At 39.4% G+C, this 23,013-nt stretch overlaps 1 protein-coding gene and 2 non-coding genes across 3 annotated transcripts; 1 reads left to right on the top strand and 2 right to left on the bottom strand.

Annotated features, from left to right (window-relative positions):
- The first annotated feature begins 287 nt into the window (after positions 1-287).
- On the top strand, positions 288-19,490 carry NARF (nuclear prelamin A recognition factor). The gene is made up of 10 exons (XM_009326246.1): positions 288-389; positions 1,414-1,557; positions 3,225-3,357; positions 4,642-4,776; positions 9,732-9,850; positions 10,734-10,863; positions 11,568-11,640; positions 14,282-14,419; positions 15,036-15,193; positions 15,774-19,490. Exons 1-10 carry the CDS (start codon positions 294-296, stop codon positions 16,013-16,015), a joined length of 1,368 nt encoding a protein of 455 aa, XP_009324521.1. The 5' UTR covers positions 288-293; the 3' UTR covers positions 16,016-19,490.
- Positions 19,491-20,932: 1,442 nt separating this feature from the next.
- On the bottom strand, positions 20,933-21,004 carry TRNAQ-UUG. Its single transcript has one exon. It is a non-coding gene; the product is annotated as a tRNA-Gln (tRNA).
- A 666-nt stretch (positions 21,005-21,670) lies between these two features.
- On the bottom strand, positions 21,671-21,742 carry TRNAQ-CUG. Its single transcript has one exon. It is a non-coding gene; the product is annotated as a tRNA-Gln (tRNA).
- Between the last annotated feature and the right edge of the window lie 1,271 nt (positions 21,743-23,013).

Below are 23,013 nucleotides of genomic sequence, written 5' to 3'. Positions count from 1 at the left end.
CCGTCACGTAGCGCCGCGATCGCGACGTGTACACGCAGCTTCTCCCGTGCTCGGTTTAATCCTCCCTTCGGGATTAGAAAAAACCGCTCAGAACTGTAAAACGGAGGAAGCAAGTGAATTTCTGAGGAGTTATTTTCACCGTAGCAAATGCACTTTGAAAACAAGGCTTTGCGTGTAAAGATGCAGATTTAACACTGCCGAAAAAACTGTAGAAGAACTAGATTAGTTCTTAATGATACAAACAGTTCAGCAAAGACGTTCTTCTTGAACGGTGAATGTATTTTGCGTAATACATGTATTTCTTTCAGGAATGCAGTAAAAAACAGAAAAACGATGATACGCAGAGTACGTCTGTTGATGCGTTGAGTTCAAATGATGGTTTTGAAGAGGTAATGTTCCTTCTAAGAATTGTGATATACTCTTGTTTGTATTCTTGTTTTTGTTGTGTACCCTAAAGGAGGTTATAAGCAGAGAACTTTCAAGTACTAAATATAACACGAATCAACAAGCAGTTGTAAGCAATTATGAGCACTTCTAGATATCTCATAACATGAGAATCAAGAATCTTTAAAAAAGATGAATTTAAAAAAAACCCTTACTATGCAAACACAAAACAGAAGTTGAAGTTCTAAAAAAATTTTTTTTAAGTGTCAAAGATCTTCCATCAAGTCTTCAAAACAGAGACAGAGCTTGTGAGGAGACGAGGAGTTTTGACAGTACAAGTGCACAAAATGTCTTCTTATTTTTTACATCAGACAAACTCACAGATCACATACTGTTCTTCAAAAACATAACTGTTTCCTTGGGAATGGCTTCTTAATTGAGGGATTTTTGTGGGGGTTTTTTTGCAAGTAGTCTGGTTATGTTGCAGTTCTATCCAAGTATTCCCTCTTCCCACAGGTGAGCTGCCAACAGTATTATAGCCAGAAGCATGAAACCCTTGGTCTTATGTGTATGTTCAATGCAATTGTAGGACAGCGTTCTGTTTGTTTTACCTGTGGTAAAAAGCCAAAGCCATCTTGCTGTTAAAGAGGCATCTGGCTTTTAAAGGGATTTAATAGTTCAAGTAAAAGTCTTTTCAGTTGCTTGGTAAGTTGATGGGGACTGTCAGCTCTGAAATGCAATGCAAATCAAGTTGCTAGAACATGGACTACAGGGCTAAATTTAGATCTATCTTTATGCTTAAACATTCTGCAGTTTCACTCATAGTAATAATAGGAGCAGAGCCATGAAGGATAGAACAGATTATTCTGATTACTTCTAAATAATCTTGGATGTTATACAGGTGTCATGGATTGTCTTGTTTTAAACAAAACAGTGAGACCATGTTTGTTTATCAGCTGGGTCATTGCGGAGGTCCTGAAAATTGGTCAATCATTATTAAATACTTGTTTACTTTTTTTCCCCACCCAGAAAAATGAGTTTCATACATTGGCTGATGCTAAAATACTCCTTAGCGACTGCCTAGCTTGTGACAATTGTATGACATCAGAAGAAGGAGCCAGAGTTTTCCAACAGAATCAGAAGGAGCTCTTCCGTATTCTTAACCTTAATAAGGTAAAGTGACACAAACAATAACAGACTGTTTTCTGTGAGGAGGAGGAAATTACAGAATGACTAAGCAGCTTGGTTTCCCAAGGCAGATAATGTGAAGATTTGTCAGGATATACTTTGTCCAAAGAGGAAGTGAAAACTTCAGGCAAGATGAGCATGAAAGTACTTAAAATAATTTTGCACTAGAGATGGAAGATCACAGAACTTCACCTAAATGCTAGAGGAAAGTTACTGCACCTGCAGAAGTAAAATTTTTGGAAAACGTAACTACCTCATTACTGTAATAACAAATTAGTCTGTGGTTCAGTGTTTATAAATACGCATATCTTCATTACTAGGACTGTTCTGGGTGTTTCTGGTGCAAGTTTTTGAAAATAGAATTGCTTTTAATATATATTTGAACTGATTATATTTGGAACAGAATTTTTTGTCCAAATTCTTAGCAAAACTTAAAAGCATTCTTTTGCTGCCTTATTTTCTGCTGAGGTCTGGATTTCCTGGAAGCTAGTTGCCGTGTATGGTGCTCAGATCTTTAGATCTTGATACTGAATTAATTATTCTAGTTCTGCTCCAGACTTCTGTGTCCTTTCTTGGTATGCAAAAGCTACCAGAATTGATGCTTTGTCTTAATCTTGTACATGAGTGTCATAAGTGAGAGTATTAATTGCATAGTGATTCAGCTTTCTTAGAACTAGTTTAACTCTCCATACAGTATGATGTTGTCGTACATGAGGAAAAACAGAAGGGGGGGGGGGGGGGGAGGGGAACCTTTGGGTCACATCAGTCCTACTAAGAGAGCCTGAAGGCTACAACAGGGAGGCAGGCAGGTACCTTGATCAGAACTTCAGGTGTCCAAAAAAGGACAGTGAGGAAGGGAGATGCTTTCCAGGCAGTCATGAGCTCTACTTGAAGGGTCATTATACAGCATTTAGGGTGTCTAAGTACAAAGTATGGTCTCTGACCTTTTCAGGGTGAGACTTGTCTGTGGCATAGTCCTGGTTTGTCTTCCAAGGGTTCCACTGGTATGGAAAAAGTCCCAACTGAAACACGAGATTCATCTTCAAATAAATGTCGCAGTCATCGGAGCTTTACAATTGCACACCACCTTAGGTATTTTCAAAGGGTTCTTCAGTGCCTACAAACACTGGTTTGTTGAGGGTCCTATCTTGCCAGTTTCCCTCAACAACTTCAGTGATGGAGACACAGGAACCTTAACAAAGGATGAGATCTGTAATTTGTCGGGTTGGATTTGTAACTTCAAATGCCCATGCTCCTGAACAGTAGTTTATCTATTTATTAATGTTTAAACATACAGCTTTTTTCATATTTGCTAGAATGTTTTGTATTGCTAGAACGTCATAGGTACTGAATGTCTCTCAACTTTTCTTACGCCATTAGGAGACCAACCACAGAATTGTCCTACTAGGAGGCATGGATTTCCCTGAGTTATATAAAAGACATCTACAGATGATTATAGATGACCGCTGGCAGGATCAGAGGAACATCCTGTCCTGCCCTCAGGAAACTTGATAGTTGTTTCATAGGGGTTATAATGATATGGCCCACTGAAGCATAGGACGCTGAGGAATAACTCCAGGGAGGGAAAGTAGGGAGCCTTACCCTGTTGTAATTACATACCTTGTTTCCTTTGTTTTTGTTTTGTTTACCAGAAATGTGATACCTCAAAACACAAAGTGTTGGCAGTGTCTATATGCCCTCAGTCATTGCCTTATTTTGCTGCTAAATTCAATCTCTCTGTGAATGATGCAGCCAAGAGACTCTGTGGTTTCCTCAAAAGTCTTGGTAAGTTTGGTTTTGTTATGATGGTAGAGCAGAACGGGGAGATTATTTCAGGTTTTTGCTTCCTCAGCAGGATTGTTTGTTACGCAGTCATAAAGTGCCATTGCACAATCTAGTTTGCAGTTTGAAATATGCACTCTGTGATATTAATGGCAATGCACCAGTATGACATACGCCAGTTTCAGAAATGGATTGGAGGCATTACCCTGTTGATAGTAAAGGTCACAGAATAGAAGGACATTACAGAGCTGTCTTTGAAACCTTCACTACCAAGAAATCGGGGAGGATTTGGTCATGAGCTTCAATAAGATTTCCCCTTATTTGGTAACTTGAGGGAAGAGGGAATTCTTATCCTAAATGCCTTCCAGTCCTTTTGACACATCTCTAGAAGATTCTCAATTCTGTTTTATTCTGTAATTTGAAATTACATGCAAGAACTGTTGTATCTGCCTACTTTATGTTAAAGCTATATTTCCTTTGCTCTTTATATTATATATACAAAGTTCTATTTAAAAAACAAAAACCCACTTTGCCTATAGGTTTGGGTGTTTTTAATGTCCTTGAGGGGCGTACAAGAAAAAGGACAGTAATAAACCTATAAACTGTTTCCTCCCATATATATATATATATTCATTTTTCATCGTTTTTATGCATCTCTGTACCCAGTATATTTCCTTCATCTAAAAGGAATGCTAAGTTCTGGTGGGCCCCAGTTTTCTTAGAATGCATTAATTATCTATGCCTCACTTGCTGCGGGGACATGCTCAATATTACGTAGGCATATAGGGAGTATGTTGCGAAGTAAGCAGACAGAAGGTCTCTGCTATCTTGGTGATATGCTCATGTACCTTTGCAGACAACTTCAGCAATGGAAGATATGCCTCTTAGCTGGATATATTTTTTTGTGGATAATGATATGTGACTTCAGCATGTCTTGAAAAGAATCAAGAGTCATTACATATAGCCCAGGAGTCACGAAATCCCATTCAATTAAACAAAAAGCAAATATATGCTGAATGGCAAGCTTCTCATAAGGAAGCAGACAACTATTTGAAGTGTTGCTAGTCAACACTAGCAAGTTGGTGGTCCTTTTAAATTCATGACATGGAAGAGAGCTTTTCAGCATACAACTCTTATTTTTGACTCTACTATTTGTGAAAATGTGGAGAGGGGAAAGAATATACCCGTTGATCCTCCCAAGACTTTCTGTAGACCTGGAACTTGGAAAGAAGCCTGTGAGATGGAAACATTCTACTAATTCACTTTTCCTTACTGTTTCTTTCATAGGAGTGCATTATGTATTTGACACCACTATAGCTGCTGATTTCAGTATCCTGGAGAGCCAGAGGGAATTTGTGCAGCGGTATCAACGGAGGAACCAGGAGGAGCATGCCTTACCAATGTTTGCCTCTGCTTGCCCTGGTGAGAACTGATCTCTCGAACCTTCCTGCCCTTCAGCCTAGTCTCATTAGAACTACTAAGGAAAGGGTGGTTTCATTTGGGAGCCTTACGTAACTTAGAGTGTTTTGGCTTTGCTGTTGAGAGACACCAAATATTGCATACGGTACTTGTTACCAGTAGTGCTGATCATCCTTAGTGCATTTCAGTGCATTGCTAGGTGGGCCTGTTTTTCATGGGCTGTTGGGAGAGCAAAACTTGTTTCCAACAAGTGTCATCAGCTTTCCCATATGTAGGTGAGGTGCCACAGCCATAAATGTGAACCATGCAGATGAAGGACGGGTGTGATCGTACTGGGTAAGGCATGTGCTAATTCAGTGTAGGGCCTTACAGTCAGATACAAAGATTGCAATAAATTCCTTATCTGTGTCTTACAGTTGTCTTCTGTTGGAGCTCTGTAAAAGGTGAGGAGTGTAAATTCTGTTGTTGCTCTTCACAAAAAAAAACCAAAACCCCACCTTGCTGTAGTCCACAGCTTCTCATAATACAAAGAACCTGAACTACTGATTTCCTGTGCTAGTGTTTATATGTGTTATTTATTAGTCAGTTGTATTTCCCATCACTTCTATAAAAGAAGCATATATTACATAGGAATCTCTGGATAATGAAACTGAGGTACAGAAGCACTGAGGTTTTTAGTGCTTTGTGTTAAGACTTTAGGAGAAATTAATCAGAACTGGAATTGAGGAGTTAATGGCTGCTGCTTGTGTGTCCCGACCACAAAGTTTAACACGGTGTTTCCTTATTGAAAAGAATCTTTAAGGAACTTTGCTAACTGATACAAGGTTTGGAACTTGCCACTTAAGCCTAGGGGAAAGTAGCAAGTGACATTACTCTTAATGACTGTGAGATGGTTATGTCTAACGCAAAATAATTCCCACTTGAAATGTCATAGACTTGACTCACTAAATGTCTCGCTTCTGAGAATTTTGCACCTGAGAACTTGTTCTGTTATGAACAGAACCTGCACTTATCACAACTGAAAAGATGTAAAATATTCAGTCATTGTTTTTTTCATTTGTTAGCACACCGTCATTTCAGTTTAAGTCACATTGCTGAAAAAGAAGTATCAAAAAGGAGGTAAAAGTAACTTCTTCGCCTACCCCCCCAACTCCACCCTAAAGTTCATGGTGTTGCTTTTCAAAAGGCTAATAAAAATACAAAAATATATCTCGCTAGCTTTGAAATAACTTAAGTGGATTGCATTCTTTAAAGAAATGTTACAGTGACAAGAGAGTGAGTTAGAGTTGCGTTTGGTGATCCCCAGAATCTGCTGTTGTTGATTTAAAGTTTAAATACTGCTATTTGAATTATAGTTGTACTTTTGTTTGTTCTGTGTATTCTGTAGTGGAAGTATCTGGGTTATGCTTTAGGAACTACATATATGTATTAAGAGGAAAAATCTTTTTTTTTTTTTCCTGTTACTGTTATCTTAGTGTTGCCTCCTATCTTCAGGAGCAGACATACTGTATGTTGCTTTCTTTAATGTAAAACCTGTGAAGTTGAAACACCCCCGTATTACTTAGCTTTGTCTTGTTGTATGTGGTTTATTTAAAACTCAAAACCTGAGGATTTCTTTTAGAACTACTTCTGAGATAATTTTAATTTTCTTCATGTAGAAACAGAGCTCAGATTATCTGCTGCTCTCGTCGGAAATATTTTAAAATAGTTAATGGAGCACTTTTCTTGTCCTTGTCTGTTCTACAAAAGATTGTTTCTGTTTTCAGTGCTAGTTATGGTGTTAGCTATGTCCTGTGGTATAGATGTTAGCAGAAGCATGAGTGCTTTCCATTTCTGGAAAACTGAACTGAAATATCACTGTAAACCCATTCTGAAAGCATATGGTATTTCATTTCCATTGACAGCAATTACAGGGAAAAAAAAAAATCATGATCAGTCATCTTCAAAGTAAGATTGTTCACTGTGTTTCCTGACTTTAATTGTCTGGGTGCATTTTCTGTTCCTCATTCTCCTTCCTCTCTCTACCCCCAGCTTACATAAATTTGTCCCAGAAATGTTGTTTACTGTGCATGTTTATCACAAAATGTTTTTTTTATATAGCTCTGTAGATATAAGGTCAATGTGAACTCAGGTATAACTGCTTTACTTTTATTTATCTTTGGGTGTAACTTTCCACAGAAGTAACACCCTCTTCAGGAGTGGTCTGTGGTATAAAATCTACCATGAACAGAAGAACATAGCCTCTATAGTCCCAGAACCTGATAAAAGGGCATTTTATTGTTTCTGTCTTGATTTTTCTTACCTCCTCCTGCTGCTCTCTTAAAAGAAAGTGAGCTAATTTTGGGGGGTTTTGTTTCCTGTTGGAAGTACAACAGTGTAACTACTGATGGCATATGTAATATCTCAGAAGTAATCAGTTCTCTTCCTTAATTTACCAAACTGATAAGCAATATGAAGCACTTGCTCTGGGAACCAGACAACGTTTTTAATGCATTGCCAACCTTTCTGAACTCCTAGAACAGGTTAACAGGGCAGGCTTACTGCATGAGTAGGAAGAGCATAACTGTTGAGGATTCAGATGCTTTTGTCCCAGTCAACTAAACTAATTTCCTTTTACAGGAATGGGGTTTTACAGTAGCGATAGTTTCCTTAGTTTTTCTGCACTTTATACTGATGCATAGATATTTATAGCATGCATCTTTGATCTACTCACGATAAACCTCTAAAAATAACGTGTTCTGAAGTACATTTGCAAGAATTTATACAGTGATTTGTAGGGGTTTCTTGTTCTTTGGCGCTAACACAAGCCAACAAACGGTTGAGAATCTGAATGAATTTGTGAAGGGTATAGGTCTGTATGGGTACAGATATACATTGATACAAGAACTGGGTATCTTAGGCTTCCTGTAACTGTGGCTCTGGAATTCAGCCCTGTTGATGAGTAGGCAGAAACTGCTAGTGCATATGTGAAGTGCAGATAAATGCCTTGTGTTGCTCATTCAGCAAGGCTGCTTGTATAATTAAACAGTGACTAATGGTCATTATGGAGCTGGAGCTACTAGGCACTTGTTCCATCTACTGCAAGGAAAGAAACAATTTAAGAAAGTGCTTTGGGCAATACCTGCCAGAAGTCTCTTGGGATTTAGTGAAATTTCCTTATAGTTCATGACTACAGTATCAAAAACATTCCAATTCTAAAAACTAGCCTCATAGGCAGGAGTGCTGTGGTTGTTAGTGGGAATCATAGTTGCAGTATAAGGGAAGGACCTTCCAGAAATGCTGCTAAAGTACAAGGCAGAATGTTTTTAAAAACTGTCCTTACTTTGTTTGAAGCAGTTTTTGTTCTATTTTGACAGCACTTGAGACTAAAGCCATTTAAGAAATAGCATGTACATATCACGCAGAATATGCTAATACGGCTTTTGTACCCGAGCACCAAGAAATGAAGTCCTTTGTTGTAGGTAACATCTTGGACTTAAAGTCCCAGTTGAAGTTGGACATTAAGCAAACTTCCTGTTCAGTCTAGCAATTTGGCACAGTCCTGACATGTAAATCTATAGTACCTAGCTTTTTCTACAACAGAAATGAATGCTTGTTGAAGATGATATATCATCTTTGAGATTTTCCGTGGAGAGCAGTATCTGTTAATCTTGGAAGTCTGTACTTTAACAAGAACTGGGAATATTTAAACAGCTGGAGGATCCTCATGTTTGCCTAATACTTACATTTTCATCAGTAAAATTTTACTACACTGGGAAAACCACTTCTCTGCCATAGAGAGACAAACCATCTGAACACCACTGGGATTCCAGTTTTGTGCTGTTGTGGGCCTTTGTGGTAGTGTTCTGACTTATGTATAAAGACCTGGTAATATTTATGTGTTAATTTCAAGCTTAAGAATTAACTCACAGGTTTTACCTTTCCTGGGCAGCATGTACTTCAGAGCAATTTTTCTCTTTTATGTAAACACTAATCTGTTCGAAGATAAGACTTGTGTGATATTTTTCGCTATTTCTTAGCACCACTTCCCTAGAAGGCTGGGCCTAACACTTCTACACAATTTAGGTATCTGCTTCTCAGTCATGTAGGTGAAGCAGAAAGTTCTGAATCCTCGCCATAAAAGATTCTGGGCTGTTGTTTTCAGTAAGAGTTACAGTGCCTAAGAAAGAATTGCACACTCTAAATAGCTTAATCTGCTCACTTGTCAGTTCTGTCTGTTCTAGAAGGTGGGGAACAATAGGAGTGCTCTGAGTATTGGGGGTGGTGTGGATATACATAGCCTGTCGTAGCTGAAATGCTGAAGGAGTCTGGTGATTGGGAGGGGGACTCTTGAGTAACTAAGACAGAATGTTGAATACAGAGAGATTTCAGTTGATTACTGTGTGTGTGGTTGAGTGTGTGGGTGTTTCTAAAGAAGGTGTGGCTACTCTAACAATAGTAAAAGAAGCCATTTTTTTCCAGGCTTAATCCATGTGCATCTTGTGATAATGCTTTCATGTGACTTTTCTGTTCTAGAGGAGGCAAGCTGGGTGCATGGATATTAAATCTCAGGAAACAGAAGGTTGCAGTTAAGCAGCTGAAAAGAGTACATTTGTGTAGTATCTGGTGAGCCAAGGGCTGAGGTCTAGAAAGTCAACTTACTCTTTGTTAGCTCTTACGCTTTGTTCTTTCTGCTTCATTGCATCTATGCATTAGAAAGGGTGTAATAGGTCATGAAGTTCACAGTGGCTTCTAGGTCTACAATTAATGACACAGTGAATTATTGATAGCCAACTGTAGAGCATTATTAACAGTCTTGAGGTTTCCTACAGTTCCCAAGGTGGGGCTTCCAGCCTACATAGAAATGTCCTACCTACTGTGAAGGTGTCTTCGTTTTTAAGAGCTGTTCTATAACTGCTGCCACTTTGCCATGCTTATGTGCCACTTCACCATCTAACTGTGATTATCTGTCATTCTAGGTTGGATCCGGTATGCTGAAAGGGTACTTACCAATCTTGTGACCTCTCGCATTTGCACTGCAAAGTCTCCGCAGCAGATCATGGGCTCCCTGGTGAAGGGCTACTTTGCCAGGCAGCAGGTAAGTAATTCTGATTTATTTTTACCATTATACTCTTCTGAAAAGATGGGCTAGTGGGTTTTATAATAACATGTAAGATCTATATTTCAGTATTAAAGTGATAAAGCATCTTTCTGAATTGTTTGTCCTTTACTTGAAGAATAAATGGTGCTCTGCTGCTATACAGGTGCCCATGATAAGAAGAATGTACAAAGAACCTCATTTCATGAGGTGCAATATGAGCTGGCAGCAATCCTTGCGCTCCCAGTGCAACATGGATTTAGATATTTATGGATAAAACTAAATCCAGGGTAACTGAAGAGGTTCTTGTTAAATGCTGCCTGTGTAGTTCTACAGCACAGCCAAAACAGGAGCGGAGGAGAACAATGTAGAAATTGCCCTGTTATCTGGGATCAATAAAAGCATTGTATCCCAGAAACTAACCTTTTTATCTTCTCAATTTTGTGTGTTGAAAAAGTGGCTGTGCTTTTTATGTATCATACTTAAATTTAGCTGCATCCACATTATATAGGAAAGTATTGCTATCTCCACATAGATAGAGAAATACTGATGGACTTGCTGTGAGTGAATGACAGCTAGAAAACAGAATTCTGAAGTCTTGACTTGCATTTGCTTCCTAAGGCAATCAAAAGTAGAAAATGTGGTCTGAAGGAATAAGTAAAAGTTTCAGCCAGAAGACGAACTTTGGATGTTTGTTGCTGATGCTTTGTGACTTCTGGCAAATCACTTCATCTGTATGCGGCAGCCTTTAAACTTAATTGCTTGGGATTGATTACTAGTACTACCTGCATAGAGTTTATGGTGCTATTTTTGTCCTTGTCATCCTTCAAGCTGTCTTTTGCTCTTCATGGAGTTCACATGTACTCTCTTCTATGTTCCACAGAACTTGTCCCCTGATAAAATTTTCCATGTAATTGTGGCGCCTTGTTATGACAAAAAACTGGAAGCCTTGCGGGAAGATTTCTACACTGCCTTGTATAATTCGCAAGAAGTTGACTGTGTTCTGACATCAGGTTAAATCTTCTTTAAACTTACTATTTATAAAGATATAAGTGAATCACCATTGTTAGAATAGCCTTTATGCCAGACTTCACTTTTTTCAAGTCTGCTTTAGTTGTAAGATTGGCTTTTTTTTCTGCTTTAAAAAGAAGTACATGGTTTTGTGCTACTGGTAGTATAGGTATTGTAGAGGGAAGGCAAAGCGAAAAATACTTTCCTTCTAAGTTGGTATTCATCTGAAAACAAGATTCATGTATTTGTTTTTGTCAGCCTCTTGAGAAGGGTAAGAGTTATGCAAATCCATATTTAAAATCATTGTCTCGCTTGTCTGTGGTCATTATTTAATCTCCACTGGGATTATTCATAACATTCCAAATGCATGGCACCAGTGGCTTTTTGATGTGGCTCTTGCATTTAGGCTTAATGTCCAAACTACGTATCCTCCTTTTTCCCCTGCAGTGCAGAAACATCTTCCAAACTTTACCTAACAGAAAGGCTAAGGATAGCATTATGCAAAGTTTGGAGCAAGCTGAAGGCCCTTTTCTTCAGGGCTGGAAGTGTCAGGCTTCTCAGTTACTGGAGGGCACTGACTCTAGTAAGAATTGGAGAATGTGACTGTAAGCACATACAGGTGTTGGGATATTGATCTCTTAAACAGAGGCACAGCATGTGCATTTTGCTTTGTGTTGAAAGTAAAATGTCATATGTTTTCCTACAGGTGAAATTGTCCAAATAATGGAACAGAAAAATGTGTCTATGAAAGATGTGACTGAAGTAGCTGTAGATAGTTTGTAAGTAGTTTTGTTGTGGATTGCTTCCTGATTTTGGTGACAAATGACAACACCTTTGAGCATATTCAACATAAATGTAAAACTTCTTAAAAGAATGTTTTTTCTTTTTAAAGAAAAAAAGCCTGCATCAAAGCCTGAGTATACTGAAGCCTCATCCTTTATATAGTGGCCAAAACCCCCAAAGTATTCTCTTAGATGTACATTGCTATATAGAAAAGTAATACAAAACAGATAATATAAAACTGTACCTACTGTCTAAATACAAAGCAGATAATTTGAGGTAATGACCCCTATCGAGTGACTTCTTTAAAATTTATGATTTTTGAAGATCTGTGTAGCTCCTTTATTTATATTTTAATACAGTTAAATCCAATATTACTGCATTAAGTTCACGACTTGCTAGAAAGTGGGACTGTCTCAGTGTGCTGACCCCATTCAGAGCTTTCCTGTGCTCGAGCTTGTATAAAGCTGAACAGTCTCATCTGCCCTCCTCCAACTATCTGGCCTCGCAGAAAGATGCTGGGATGCAATCATGGGGTTGACCATCTGTTTTGTGCTTCCCTCTCATTCAGAGCAGCATCTTGACAGTAAATTTCCACTTTACTAATATGTTCATGTATAACTGATAGAAGTAGTACCCTTTCAGGAAATGGTAATTAATTTTTTTTTTTTAATACTGAAGACAGCAGTTAGTTTTTCAAGATTAAATAAATTGAAACATGCTTTAGATGAAAATCACACAAAGCATTGAAGAGATTTTATTTTTTTTTACTTACTGTATGACTGGCTCAGAAAGCAGCATGCATGTTGTTTTCTGGTCTCACTGCTCACTGATCTTTGTTCAAGTGTGACAGATGTTACTTGGTATCTTTCCAAAGTGGTGGTAGTGGAGCAATAAACATGCATTCTTGCACAAAATAGAAAGCTCTGGAAATTTTTAAAAATCCTTTTCACTTTAAGTTAGTATCCTGCTTGGACCTTGTCTAGACTGGAGCAATTTAAGTGGTACAATGGTAACGTTTTTAGAGCTGTGTTTGTAGTGTAGCTTCTATGATTACTCCTACCAGAGATTGCTACACAGAATGAGAATTACATAAAGTTCTCACAGACGTAATCACATAGAGATGGTAATTTCTTTCTAAATCAGCCTGTCCAATGAAAGAACAAGCTCTTACTCAGAATATATATGTTTTATTGGATCAATTCATGTTGGAAAATAATGTTAACTTTTAAAACGACTAATTTGATAATATTGGTTCAAGCTGAGACCTGATGACATAAATTTTTGCTCTTATGGGGTCTTAAAAGTAGATTTTGCAGAGACATTTATATAACTTGGGCTCCTCCTCTTAAAACAAGTCCTAGCACAGCAGCAATTTGTGGTAAAGTGCTTGTGTGTTCATACTACTAAAAAAGTAGTATGAACAAAGTAACTTGTGTTTGAGTTCTCAGCTCACTTCTGTAACTAGAGAATGCTAACAAATAGCAGTTGGCTAAAATTAGGAGGCATATGATGAAACAAAATCACCCAAGGTTATTAAAAAACCCCCAAAGTTGCAGTAGTTCTTAAGTAGATGCAATGGCATGGCATAGAGGGGACAGACATACTAAATTTGTAAACTTCAGCTCTTTAGTGATTAAAATATTTCTCTGTCATTATTATAACTTCAGCATTTTTTGTTAGTAAGGTGTTTGCTGTGGTAATTTTCACTTTGGTTTTGTGGTTGAGTGCTGTGCTCGGACTGCTGCTCAGGGAAGAGCTAGCAGTACAGGCCAGGAAAGGTCATGTCTGGATGTTCTGGGAAGAAGGTAATGAGACTGTATCTAGAGAGGCTTTTACATGTAAGAGCAAAGGACATAATCTGTCCATTTGCTAATCTGAAGACGAATATCTCTTCCTGAAAGTAGCATTACCACACACCCCTATCAATTTCTCCTTTGCCAGAAAGGAACATGAGCCTGTAGAGCTGCAGTCTTTGGCGATCACCAGCACGCATCCCAGTACAGTTTACACTACAGCCACTTGTGCTCATCAGTGCTGTTTTTAACTGAGGGAGAGGTGAACCTCCAGGTGAATGCTATGCCCCTTGGATATGATCTCACTTATTTTCTTTCCTGAACTATAGTGTAGCACTTATCTTAAAGGTACAGTGTTCTAGCCTGGTGGCAACTGTACTGATTTGATGTTATTTTAGTGGCACAGTGTTACAGACTGTGACAAACGGCTCCTGGAGCAGGAGAATTGTTTGTGAGCAAAGGCTTGTAACTTCTGAAGTACTTCTATATTCTCACAGGCTAAAAATGATGGATTTATTTTTTCCCAAAAATGTCTCCTGAGCAGTGAACAGCTGTTAACCAAGTCTTTAGGCTGTGCTGAATGTACATTCTTATAAATTACTGTTGCTTGAGGTTTCTGAACGTGGAAAGCCCTGCATGCTTTTTTTTTTCCCATCATCTTACTGCTGTCCTGAATAGTTTTAATGTTTTTTAAGCTGTAATAAATAAAAACGTTAATATGTTCTCACTCACTGCTATAGAACTCTTTCTGGTGGGGGAGACAGAGAAGGGGAAAAACATACTACTTTATTGAAGTGAAGGAATGAAATTTTGGAGTTGATCACTCTTTCTGTTGTTTCCTAAGGTTTGATGAAATAAAGGAGGGAGATGTAGTAAGGCATGATGGGAAGAGATCCGATGGTTACCTGGAGCACATTTTTAAACATGCTGCAAAGGAGCTTTTTGGCATGGATGTCAAGGAAATCACCTACAAAGCATTAAAGTAAGTTAGTCTTGTGTCCCTGTAATGTAGGATGGGCTAGTTAGAATAGAGTATTTTCAGTTGGAAGGGACCTACAACAATCATCTAGTCCAACTGCCTGACCACTTCAGGGCTGACCAAAAGTTAAAGCACCTTAAGGGCATTGTCCAAATGCCTCTTAAAGACTGACAGGCTTGGGGCATCGGCCACCTCTCTAGGAAGCCTGTCCCAGTGTGCAACCACTTTCTCGGTAAAGAAATGCTTCCCATTGTCCACTCTAAACCTCCCCTGGTTTAGTTGGTGCTACAGTGAACCCTAATGCACTTATTGCTAACCTGGTTCTTTCGCTGATAGGCAGTTACATGTTATAAACCTGTAAATTTGTTGCTGTAAAATAGCTCCTGCTAGCTTTAATTTTATTAATAACTTACTTGCCCTTAAAAATTAAGTATAATTCTGTCCTGAAAATTCAACATCAACTTCTGCTTAACTCAGTTTAGAAACTGCAAGAGTTCACCTTGATCTCAGCATTACGCTTGTTCTGTTCTCTTTAGGGCATCTGAATACAAACTGACACAGTTGGATCATCCCTTTGGGTAACGCAGGGGTTTAAAATGTTCTCTGTGTATCTTTACAGGAACAAAGACTTTCAAGAAGTTACCCTTGAAAAGGATGGTGAGACAGTGCTGCGTTTTGCAGCAGCTTATGGCTTTAGAAATATCCAAAACATGGTTCTGAAGTTGAAAAAAGGAAAGTTTTTATACCATTTTGTAGAAGTCCTTGCCTGCCCAGGAGGTAAGAATAGTTGTGGACCCACAGTCATTCCGCACTCGTATCTTGAATCTCAAAGGAAAGTTGTCTTACAGGCAGGCACTTAATTTCATTCCCTCTTAATTCTCTTCTTAATCTAAAATGCTTACTATTTAATGAACAGTCCAGAACACCAATTACATGTGCAGGGTTGGCTCAGAAATTGATTGGGTTTTCTAAAATTAACCACAATGTTATTTGCTCTCTTCTGACCTATAAATAAGTGACAGCATGGCTCTTATGATTATTTCAAACCGCAGAGGAAATACTCTGAAATGGTGGTTGTCAAGGGCAAGAAAAGACAAGGAACATAATTAAGGTCATAAAACCATGGAGAAGGCAGAGAAAGATTGTTGATATGGAAACCTCATTTACATTAAGATGATGTTGATATTGGAGTCACTTTAAGTAAATGCAACTTCTAACAGCATTGGGGGGTAGTTCATGTAAAGAGACAACTTAGAGAAGTATAAAAAAAGAATTCCGAGTTAATATAAACTTTGTCTTCGTATCAAATCTCCATCACCCTTGCAGCTTTTTCCTTTTCTTTTCTTTTTTTCCTAAGGGTGCCTAAATGGAAAAGGTCAGGCACAAACTGAAGATGGAAAACCAGATAAAGCACTGCTTAACCAGATGGAAGAAGTGTATGCTGCAATACCTGTTAGACTTCCAGAAACCAACATGCACGTACAAAAGATGTACCAGGACTGGCTGGAAGGCATGGACTCCAAGAAGGTCCAGGAAACTTTGCACACCAAATACAGTGCAGTAAATCAAACAGCAAGCAATTTGGATATCAAATGGTAATAAATCAAACTTGCAAAAGATTTGCTTAGGTTAGTTACAGATTCAGCACTGGAAACATTCTATGCAACCGCAGATGCTATGCACTAGCCGAGTGTATGAATGAGATGCTTCCTAATTGTGGATTATTATTCGTGAAGAACCATTGCTTTATAAAACCAGAAAGAGACGTCTCCGAAAGCCCTGGTTCCTGCCATTGTCATTTAACTTTTACTGTGTGTAATCTCCTGCATATAATGGATTTCTTTATTCAAAAACATGATCTTGCAAGGTACATAAGCACTTTCTGCCGGGGCAGGGAATGTAATTCCTGATGAAGTTACTCCCTGAAGTGAAGGGTTCCCTTCACTTCACAAAATGGGCTCCCCCAAGAAGGCGAGATGATTTTACTCCTCCTCCTAGGTACGCAATCCCTTTCCATCATGGGAAAACAGTCATCGTGAATTTCAGTATTGTTGTAGCTGTTGTGAAGTAACTTGGGATTTACTTGCCTTGTTAACAAAAAACCCCTTTGCAGGGACGGGTGTGTATATGGAGAAGTGTGATGAATTTATGTATGCCTTCTATCCCTATTTTAACAAAAACTATTCAGTTCCAAACTAGTCACCATTCCTTACTGATGTAGTATTTTGTAAGGAACAGGATGCTTCCTATAAACTGAACTTGGGCAACTAATGCTAAATGGTTATAATGCAATCCTTCATTAAAAATAGTTCCAAATAGGTTGGTACAAAAGAAAGAACTTTTTTCTTTCCTTGTAAGTTTTCTTAGAAACTTGCAGCTAGGAAAAGCAGTGCTGCTTACTTGGGCTTCTTTATGAGAGCGAAACATGCGTATGCACTGTCACGTGGGCACGTGCATACTACAACTTTGCTAGATTTGCTGAGCCAGCACTTTTACAGCACTTTTATTCTCTCATGTTTCGGTACACAGAATACCAGATTGTTCTTTCATTTTTCTCCATGTTGACAGACTTCTGTAAAAATAGCTTCATGGAGTGCCTCTGAAAAAAATACTTAGCAATGCTTGTGAGCTCATCAAACTTACTATACATTGGCATCGTGAATTTTGGTGCACTTATTTTTAAGTATGCTGTAGAGGTTTCATTTAACAGACATCTTAAAGTGGTATTTGTGTGCAAGCTTTTTCTGCAACTTCATGAGTTGTCAGAGGGTTATTCAAGAATGTGATGGACCAAAAAAACCCATGAAACTACTGCCAAACTTCAGATTTTCTTAGTAGCATCAAATTTGTTCACGATTAATGGCCGTTTGAAGCTAGCAAAGTTTCAGCTTTCCTTTTCCAGTCTGAAAGTGTGGATGGGCTTTTTTAATCATTTCAGGCAGTTTGAATGAATCTTCTTGTAAATTTCTTAATATTACAACCGCTTGTATGAGTAAGCTCTAATACTGCAAAAACCTGTGTGTATTTGAAATCCACATTTAACTTGAACACAGTGGATGGATGGGATAAAGGCATCAGTGAAGTCACTGCAATAGCTTGCATTGGCTAAACAACAGAGGCTCAAAAGGAGAGGGACAGACTAAAGTATGCTACCCTGATGACAAGAGAGAGTTCTCTTAATGTGAAGCTGTTAATAGAATTGCAGCTTTCAATTGGGCCTCCAGCTAAATAACAAAACATTTCACTTGGAGGGGTGTTTTCTTTCAAGTGCAAATGAATTTGATTACTGTGCTACCTGAATGCACACAATGAGATTATACCCATAAACTAGCCTTTGTAAGTTGTTCCTGGTTGTAATAAAAACATTATACTTACGTGGTGCAATATCAGAACATCTACAGAAATCTACCTCTGTACAGGAAGGGAGTCCAGAAATGGTGGGAAGACCTATGTATAGCTGAAACTTTAATAAACATCTGCTAAAGAAGGGTGGTGGTGTTGCATGAAATTTCTGAACAGATTACTTTTAGAAGCAACATCCAGTTCGTTTGGTCTGATTTTCTTTATCTGTCGTGATTTCCTCCAAAAACTTCAACGGAGTTATCTTGTAATAAAGTGGTCTTGTTCTGTTTGTATAGGCATATGTTTCTGTGTATATATGGTTTATAGCTTGATGGCATGTTTAAATTATATTGCTTCAGTTCTTTGTATAGTATGCTTATTTTTTTTTATGTGTGTATACTGGATGAAATGGTACGAAAAAGTTGGGTTTTTTTCTGATGAAATCTTCACTAAATTACACAAGAGCTGCCTTGAAAAATACTCATCTTGTGTAGGTGGCACTGCTGTACAGGTTCTCTTCTGCCATTGTGCTTGCCTCGCACTGAAGAGCCTCCCTTCCCATTCTGGTGGGAGATTCTAGGAATGGGCCAGTAGGAGAAATAAATCTGTCTACAGTACCCTGTGCTGTGCTCCCACTAAGATGGAAATTGGTGGCTCAGTGCATAAAATAAACCTTTTTTCAGTTGATTCCACCATTTCTTCCATCTACTGGAGTGTTTTAACCTATTGAGATAGTAGCAATGTAAAAATCTAGTAGATTATTTGTCTGCCACAGTATTCTTTTTAAAAATGAGGAAGGCATCTAACTGGGCAGCTTTTAGTGACTAGGTGGAATGTATGTATTATAACTAGTGACTTACAGTGATGGATTACGTGTCTCTTTTTTGTCAGCTTTTGTTTTATAAGACTTTTTGGAGTAAAACTGACTTTAAGTTTTTAAAGCCCTTTTCTTTGAAGTGCCAGTTTAAAAGAAAAGTTTTTTCCTTTTAACTGTAATGTGTCTTTTCCCCCTCCACCTTCTTTCACTGAAATTTTAATGTACATCAGAAAACCTTGTTGCAACTTCATACATAGTGAAATATTTGCCTAAGATTTGATTCTGGCTTTTAAATCTACAGTTGGGAAGTCTGTCACTGTTGACAATATGTGTTTCTAGCCACACTTTCTGAAACTACAGCATTATTTAGTTCCCCAATATGATTTTGGCAACTAATATTTTTCAGTGCTACTGCCTTTTTGGCAATGGGAAAAGTTCCTAGTGTGGTCACAGCCATAGTGCTTTACTTCTCAGTTGAATGTTGTGCTGAGACAATCTTGTCTCTAGATGATTTTTAGAAAATACTAAATTGGAGGGATTGTGGGAAGGTAACTGGAAACGCTAAGTTAACTTGGAAATTGTCTTGGGGTATTATTGACTTGAGCATGTCAAGCGCTTGATACCTTGGGTTATAGTACTTTGAGACTGCTACAACAAGGGGTACGCATTGTGGAGTACTCTAGCTATGCCTTCTCCAGTAAGTTTGCCTCAGCCGCAGCACCTTGTGTTTGTCCACCATAGTTAATGAACATGGACAGACGTGGGCTATGCTAACACTTAGAATAATGGATATATCTGTGTGCAGCAGTCTCAACTGGATTATATCTGGATAATGTTCAGTTACCTAAATTTTGGTGCTTTGTATTCAAATGGAGCATGACCATGAATTGTCCTAAATAAATCTTGATACTGAATTATGTACTGATTCTGTCTCATTCCATATAAAAGCTTAACTCTTTAAGTATGCTTCGTTTTAACATACCGTGCTTGTCTGGTGAATTTAGCATGTATACTTAGTAAGTCTGTAACAGTAATACTGTATTGGCTATTTATGAGTATTCTGGATTACAGGTACACTTCAAACTGATAAATGGAAGGAGAAAGTTGCTGGATAGCAGTAGGAAATGGTAATTTGCTCTCTAGAGTTGTAAAATAATGCATTAAATCATTGCAAGGCAGACAAGCATCTAGCGGCTTTAAAGCTCTCTTACTTGGGAAGAATGATGTTGCTGGATGAAGCTGATCTATGGGGGTTGACTAGTTATGCTGAAGTTTGCTCAGTTATTTAAAACACTGGTGCACAAGGAACAGTGAAGATACTTGCTTGTGTGTAGCCTGATACTTACGCAGTTGGGGAAAGGATGAAAATTAGACCCCACGCAGAAGAGGGAGATACTTTTTTTTTTTTTCCCCAAAAATTTCTTTAACGAGTTTAGCAAGTGTTTCCATAAATTCCCATGAACAGTTAGGAGCCTAACTTCCACAAGAATAATAACCAGACCTGAAGAGGGTCTGCTTCCCCCCGCTCCCCCCCCCCCCCCCCCCAAGGGTCAGTAAGGAATGGTTACCTGGCCAGAAGAGGAGGAGCAGCTGATTTTTGGTTTGGCACAGAACAGAGATGTTCCTGTTGCTGTGTAAACAAATGACTAGTAAGGGCAGGTTTTGAGGAGGGGAGCCAAGACGTTAAGATGTCCTTAGCTACCCTTGAAATGAAAACTAAATAATGAGGATTTGTGTCAGCAAAGCAGAGGTAATATCCATTTAAATTGTGTGGAGTTCAATGTGTGAGATTATACCCACTGTGAAATCGTTGCATTTCTGTCCCTGTCTTCCAAGTGAATAGTTGGATGCGTCTGAAAAATAATGTCCAAATTCTGCACATTTATCTACTGACAATCACATTTTCCTCAGTGTGAGTGACTTTTTCTCTCTCTCAAAAAAGACTTAAAATACATCTAAAACAACAGTAAAACATAAGGAAAGACCTAATTAAATTGTAGTGACAACTATTTAAAGTCTTATTTGATCGTTTTGTCCAATGTCTAACTTGTTCATTCAGTGTAAGAAAAGGGGGAACACTGTGCTATAGTTCAGGTCCAGGAAAACCCTTCGGCATCCAGCTCCGTGGGTTCTACCCCCCCACTTTGGTCTCTACCCTGCCGTGCTGCGCTTTGACACGGCAGTTTGTCCTTCCCCGTGAGGGATCGTTATATGCGCTGTCGGCCCGAAGCTGCGTGCCGTTCTTGGGGTCTCCTGCGGGCCCGTACGCGCGCTCGAGCTGCCCGTGCCCCGGGGGGCCCGTTCCGGCGCTCGGCGCAGGGCCGCCGCGGGCAGGGAAAAGGTGGGGGCCGTGCTCCAGGTTCTACCGAGATTTGAACTCGGATCGCTGGATTCAAAGTCCAGAGTGCTAACCATTACACCATAGAACCGGGCGGTGGCACTCGCCTCCGCGGGGCCGGAGAATAAATCTAGAGCGAACAAATCCCGCTGGAAACGCCCTCCCGTCCTTTCTCTTCTGCGTCCTAAAACTGGCCAGGAACCCAACGCAACCTAAACATTCCTGTTTGTTCTGCTTTTCTGCGATATTCGTTGTCTTCGTGGTATAACGATCGCTAAAATATAACTTTCCCACAGAGATGAAGCGTCGGAAAGTAAACGCGAATGCAGCAGAACATCTTTCGGATACCTAAAACGGCCCCTAATACGAGAGGCAGAGCTCAGCAGGCCCCCTCCTGCTTTCCTGATGCAGCATCTAGAAGCGAGTTTCCACACAGGTTGTTCACAGCGTAGAAGTAAAAAGAATCACTTACGTTTCAGTATACTATGGCACGTCTGAAATATTTCAGATCATTCGTGTAAGAATGTACTAACCTAGCTGCAATAAATAATAAATAACGAATACAGAAAAAAAACAATCAGGAAAATTCTATGGTTTGTTCGTCTTTCTCTTTTACTTCAAATGCGTTTTTCTGGTAGCACGGCATGCCAGTAGTTCAAGGCACTCCCAAAGCCCATGAAGAATACTAAATTTCTCTTAAACCCATTTTCCACGACAACGACCAGTAAAGAAATGCTGCCCACGGGCAAAAACTGCCAGGTTCCACCGAGATTTGAACTCGGATCGCTGGATTCAGAGTCCAGAGTGCTAACCATTACACCATGGAACCACCTGTGACTGCTCCCCGAACGGCTCCTATTGAGGGAATCTTGAAGAAGGACAAAAGTACTCTTACAAGTTCAGAAACATAGCGTCTGCTTTGCTTCTCTTCTATGCATTCCGCACATATTAATTCTATGTAAGAGTTCCACCGTTTATTTATCACAACGTTTTACAGCACTGAAAATAATGCACATTTAGAAGCATCTTAGCATTCAGCAAGATCGCCAAGCCATTCTCAGATAATGCGATTTAAAGTTTGAATACAGACTTTCGATACCATGTGCACTGACTTCTACTTTGCATTTGTATGCTCGTTTTGCTTTCATGCATTTTGGGCTGAGTATTTGCTTGCTGTATTTGAGAAGAAGCAGGGACCATTGCCACAACTATTGTTTTAGTTTGCCAGATTGTTTCCTCTCTTGGTATGAACTGACCGGTGCATAGGTAACAGAACGTTTCATTTAAGCAGGTGAGACATGGAAAAACTACAAATGTATGCAACGAGCTTTTTATGCATAATTAAATACATGGACCTGTTGGTGTTGGAGCGGGTCCAGAGAACGGCAACAAAAATGATCAGGGGGATGGAACACCTCTCCTGTAAAGAAAGGCTGAGAGAGTTGGGGTTGTTCAGCCTGGAGAAGAGAAGGCTTCGGGGAGACCTTATTGCGGCCTTTCAATACTTAAAGGGGGCCTGTAAGAAAGATGGGGACAAACTTTTGAGCAGGGCCTGTTGCGACAGGACAAGGGGGAATGGCTTTAAACTAAAGGGGGGTAGATTTAGACTAGATAGAGGGAAGAAATGTTTTACGCTGCGGGTGGTGAAGCACTGGCCCAGGTTGCCCAGAGAGGTGGTGGCTGCCCCATCCCTGGAAACATTCCAGGTCAGGTTGGACGGGGCTCTGAGCAACCTGATCCAGTTGAAGATGTCCCTGCCCACGGCAGGGGGGTTGGACAAGATGACCTTCAGAGGTCCCTTCCAACCCAAACCACTCTGTGATTCTGATTCTATGAAATCATCAAATTCCGCTAGAAGAACAGGTTGTAGGCATCCTACCGTGGCGTACTCTGCCCTTCCTTTACTCGCACGCGCTATACTACATGTCGTCAGGACAGTTTAGGAAAAATAACTGTACTCGCAACACCAACCAACCCTGCACCCATCCATAAACAACAGTGAAGACGGAGACGTCGGCTGCTGTGCCCCGTGACACGGGACCACGAGTGAACCGAACCGGGCTGCCCAGGGGCCGCGGCCCGCTCTCCGCCGGGGAAAAA

Source organism: Pygoscelis adeliae, unplaced genomic scaffold, assembly GCF_000699105.1.
Source record: "Pygoscelis adeliae isolate BGI_AS28 unplaced genomic scaffold, ASM69910v1 Scaffold61, whole genome shotgun sequence".
In the NCBI taxonomy this organism is placed as follows: Eukaryota; Metazoa; Chordata; class Aves; order Sphenisciformes; family Spheniscidae; genus Pygoscelis; species Pygoscelis adeliae.
The sequence above is the reverse complement of the archived record's forward strand: the minus strand, read 5'-3'. Positions and strand labels throughout refer to the sequence as shown.

What these genes read in the sequence shown, in the direction of transcription:
- NARF (XM_009326246.1), top strand. Translation starts at nt 294, where the DNA reads ATGTATTTCTTTCAGGAATGCAGTAAAAAACAGAAAAACGATGATACG. An exon ending in TGGTTTCCTCAAAAGTCTTG is followed by an intron (nt 3,358 to 4,641) that starts GTAAGTTTGGTT and finishes TTTCTTTCATAG; the next exon opens with GAGTGCATTATGTATTTGAC. An exon ending in GTTTGCCTCTGCTTGCCCTG is followed by an intron (nt 4,777 to 9,731) that starts GTGAGAACTGAT and finishes CTGTCATTCTAG; the next exon opens with GTTGGATCCGGTATGCTGAA.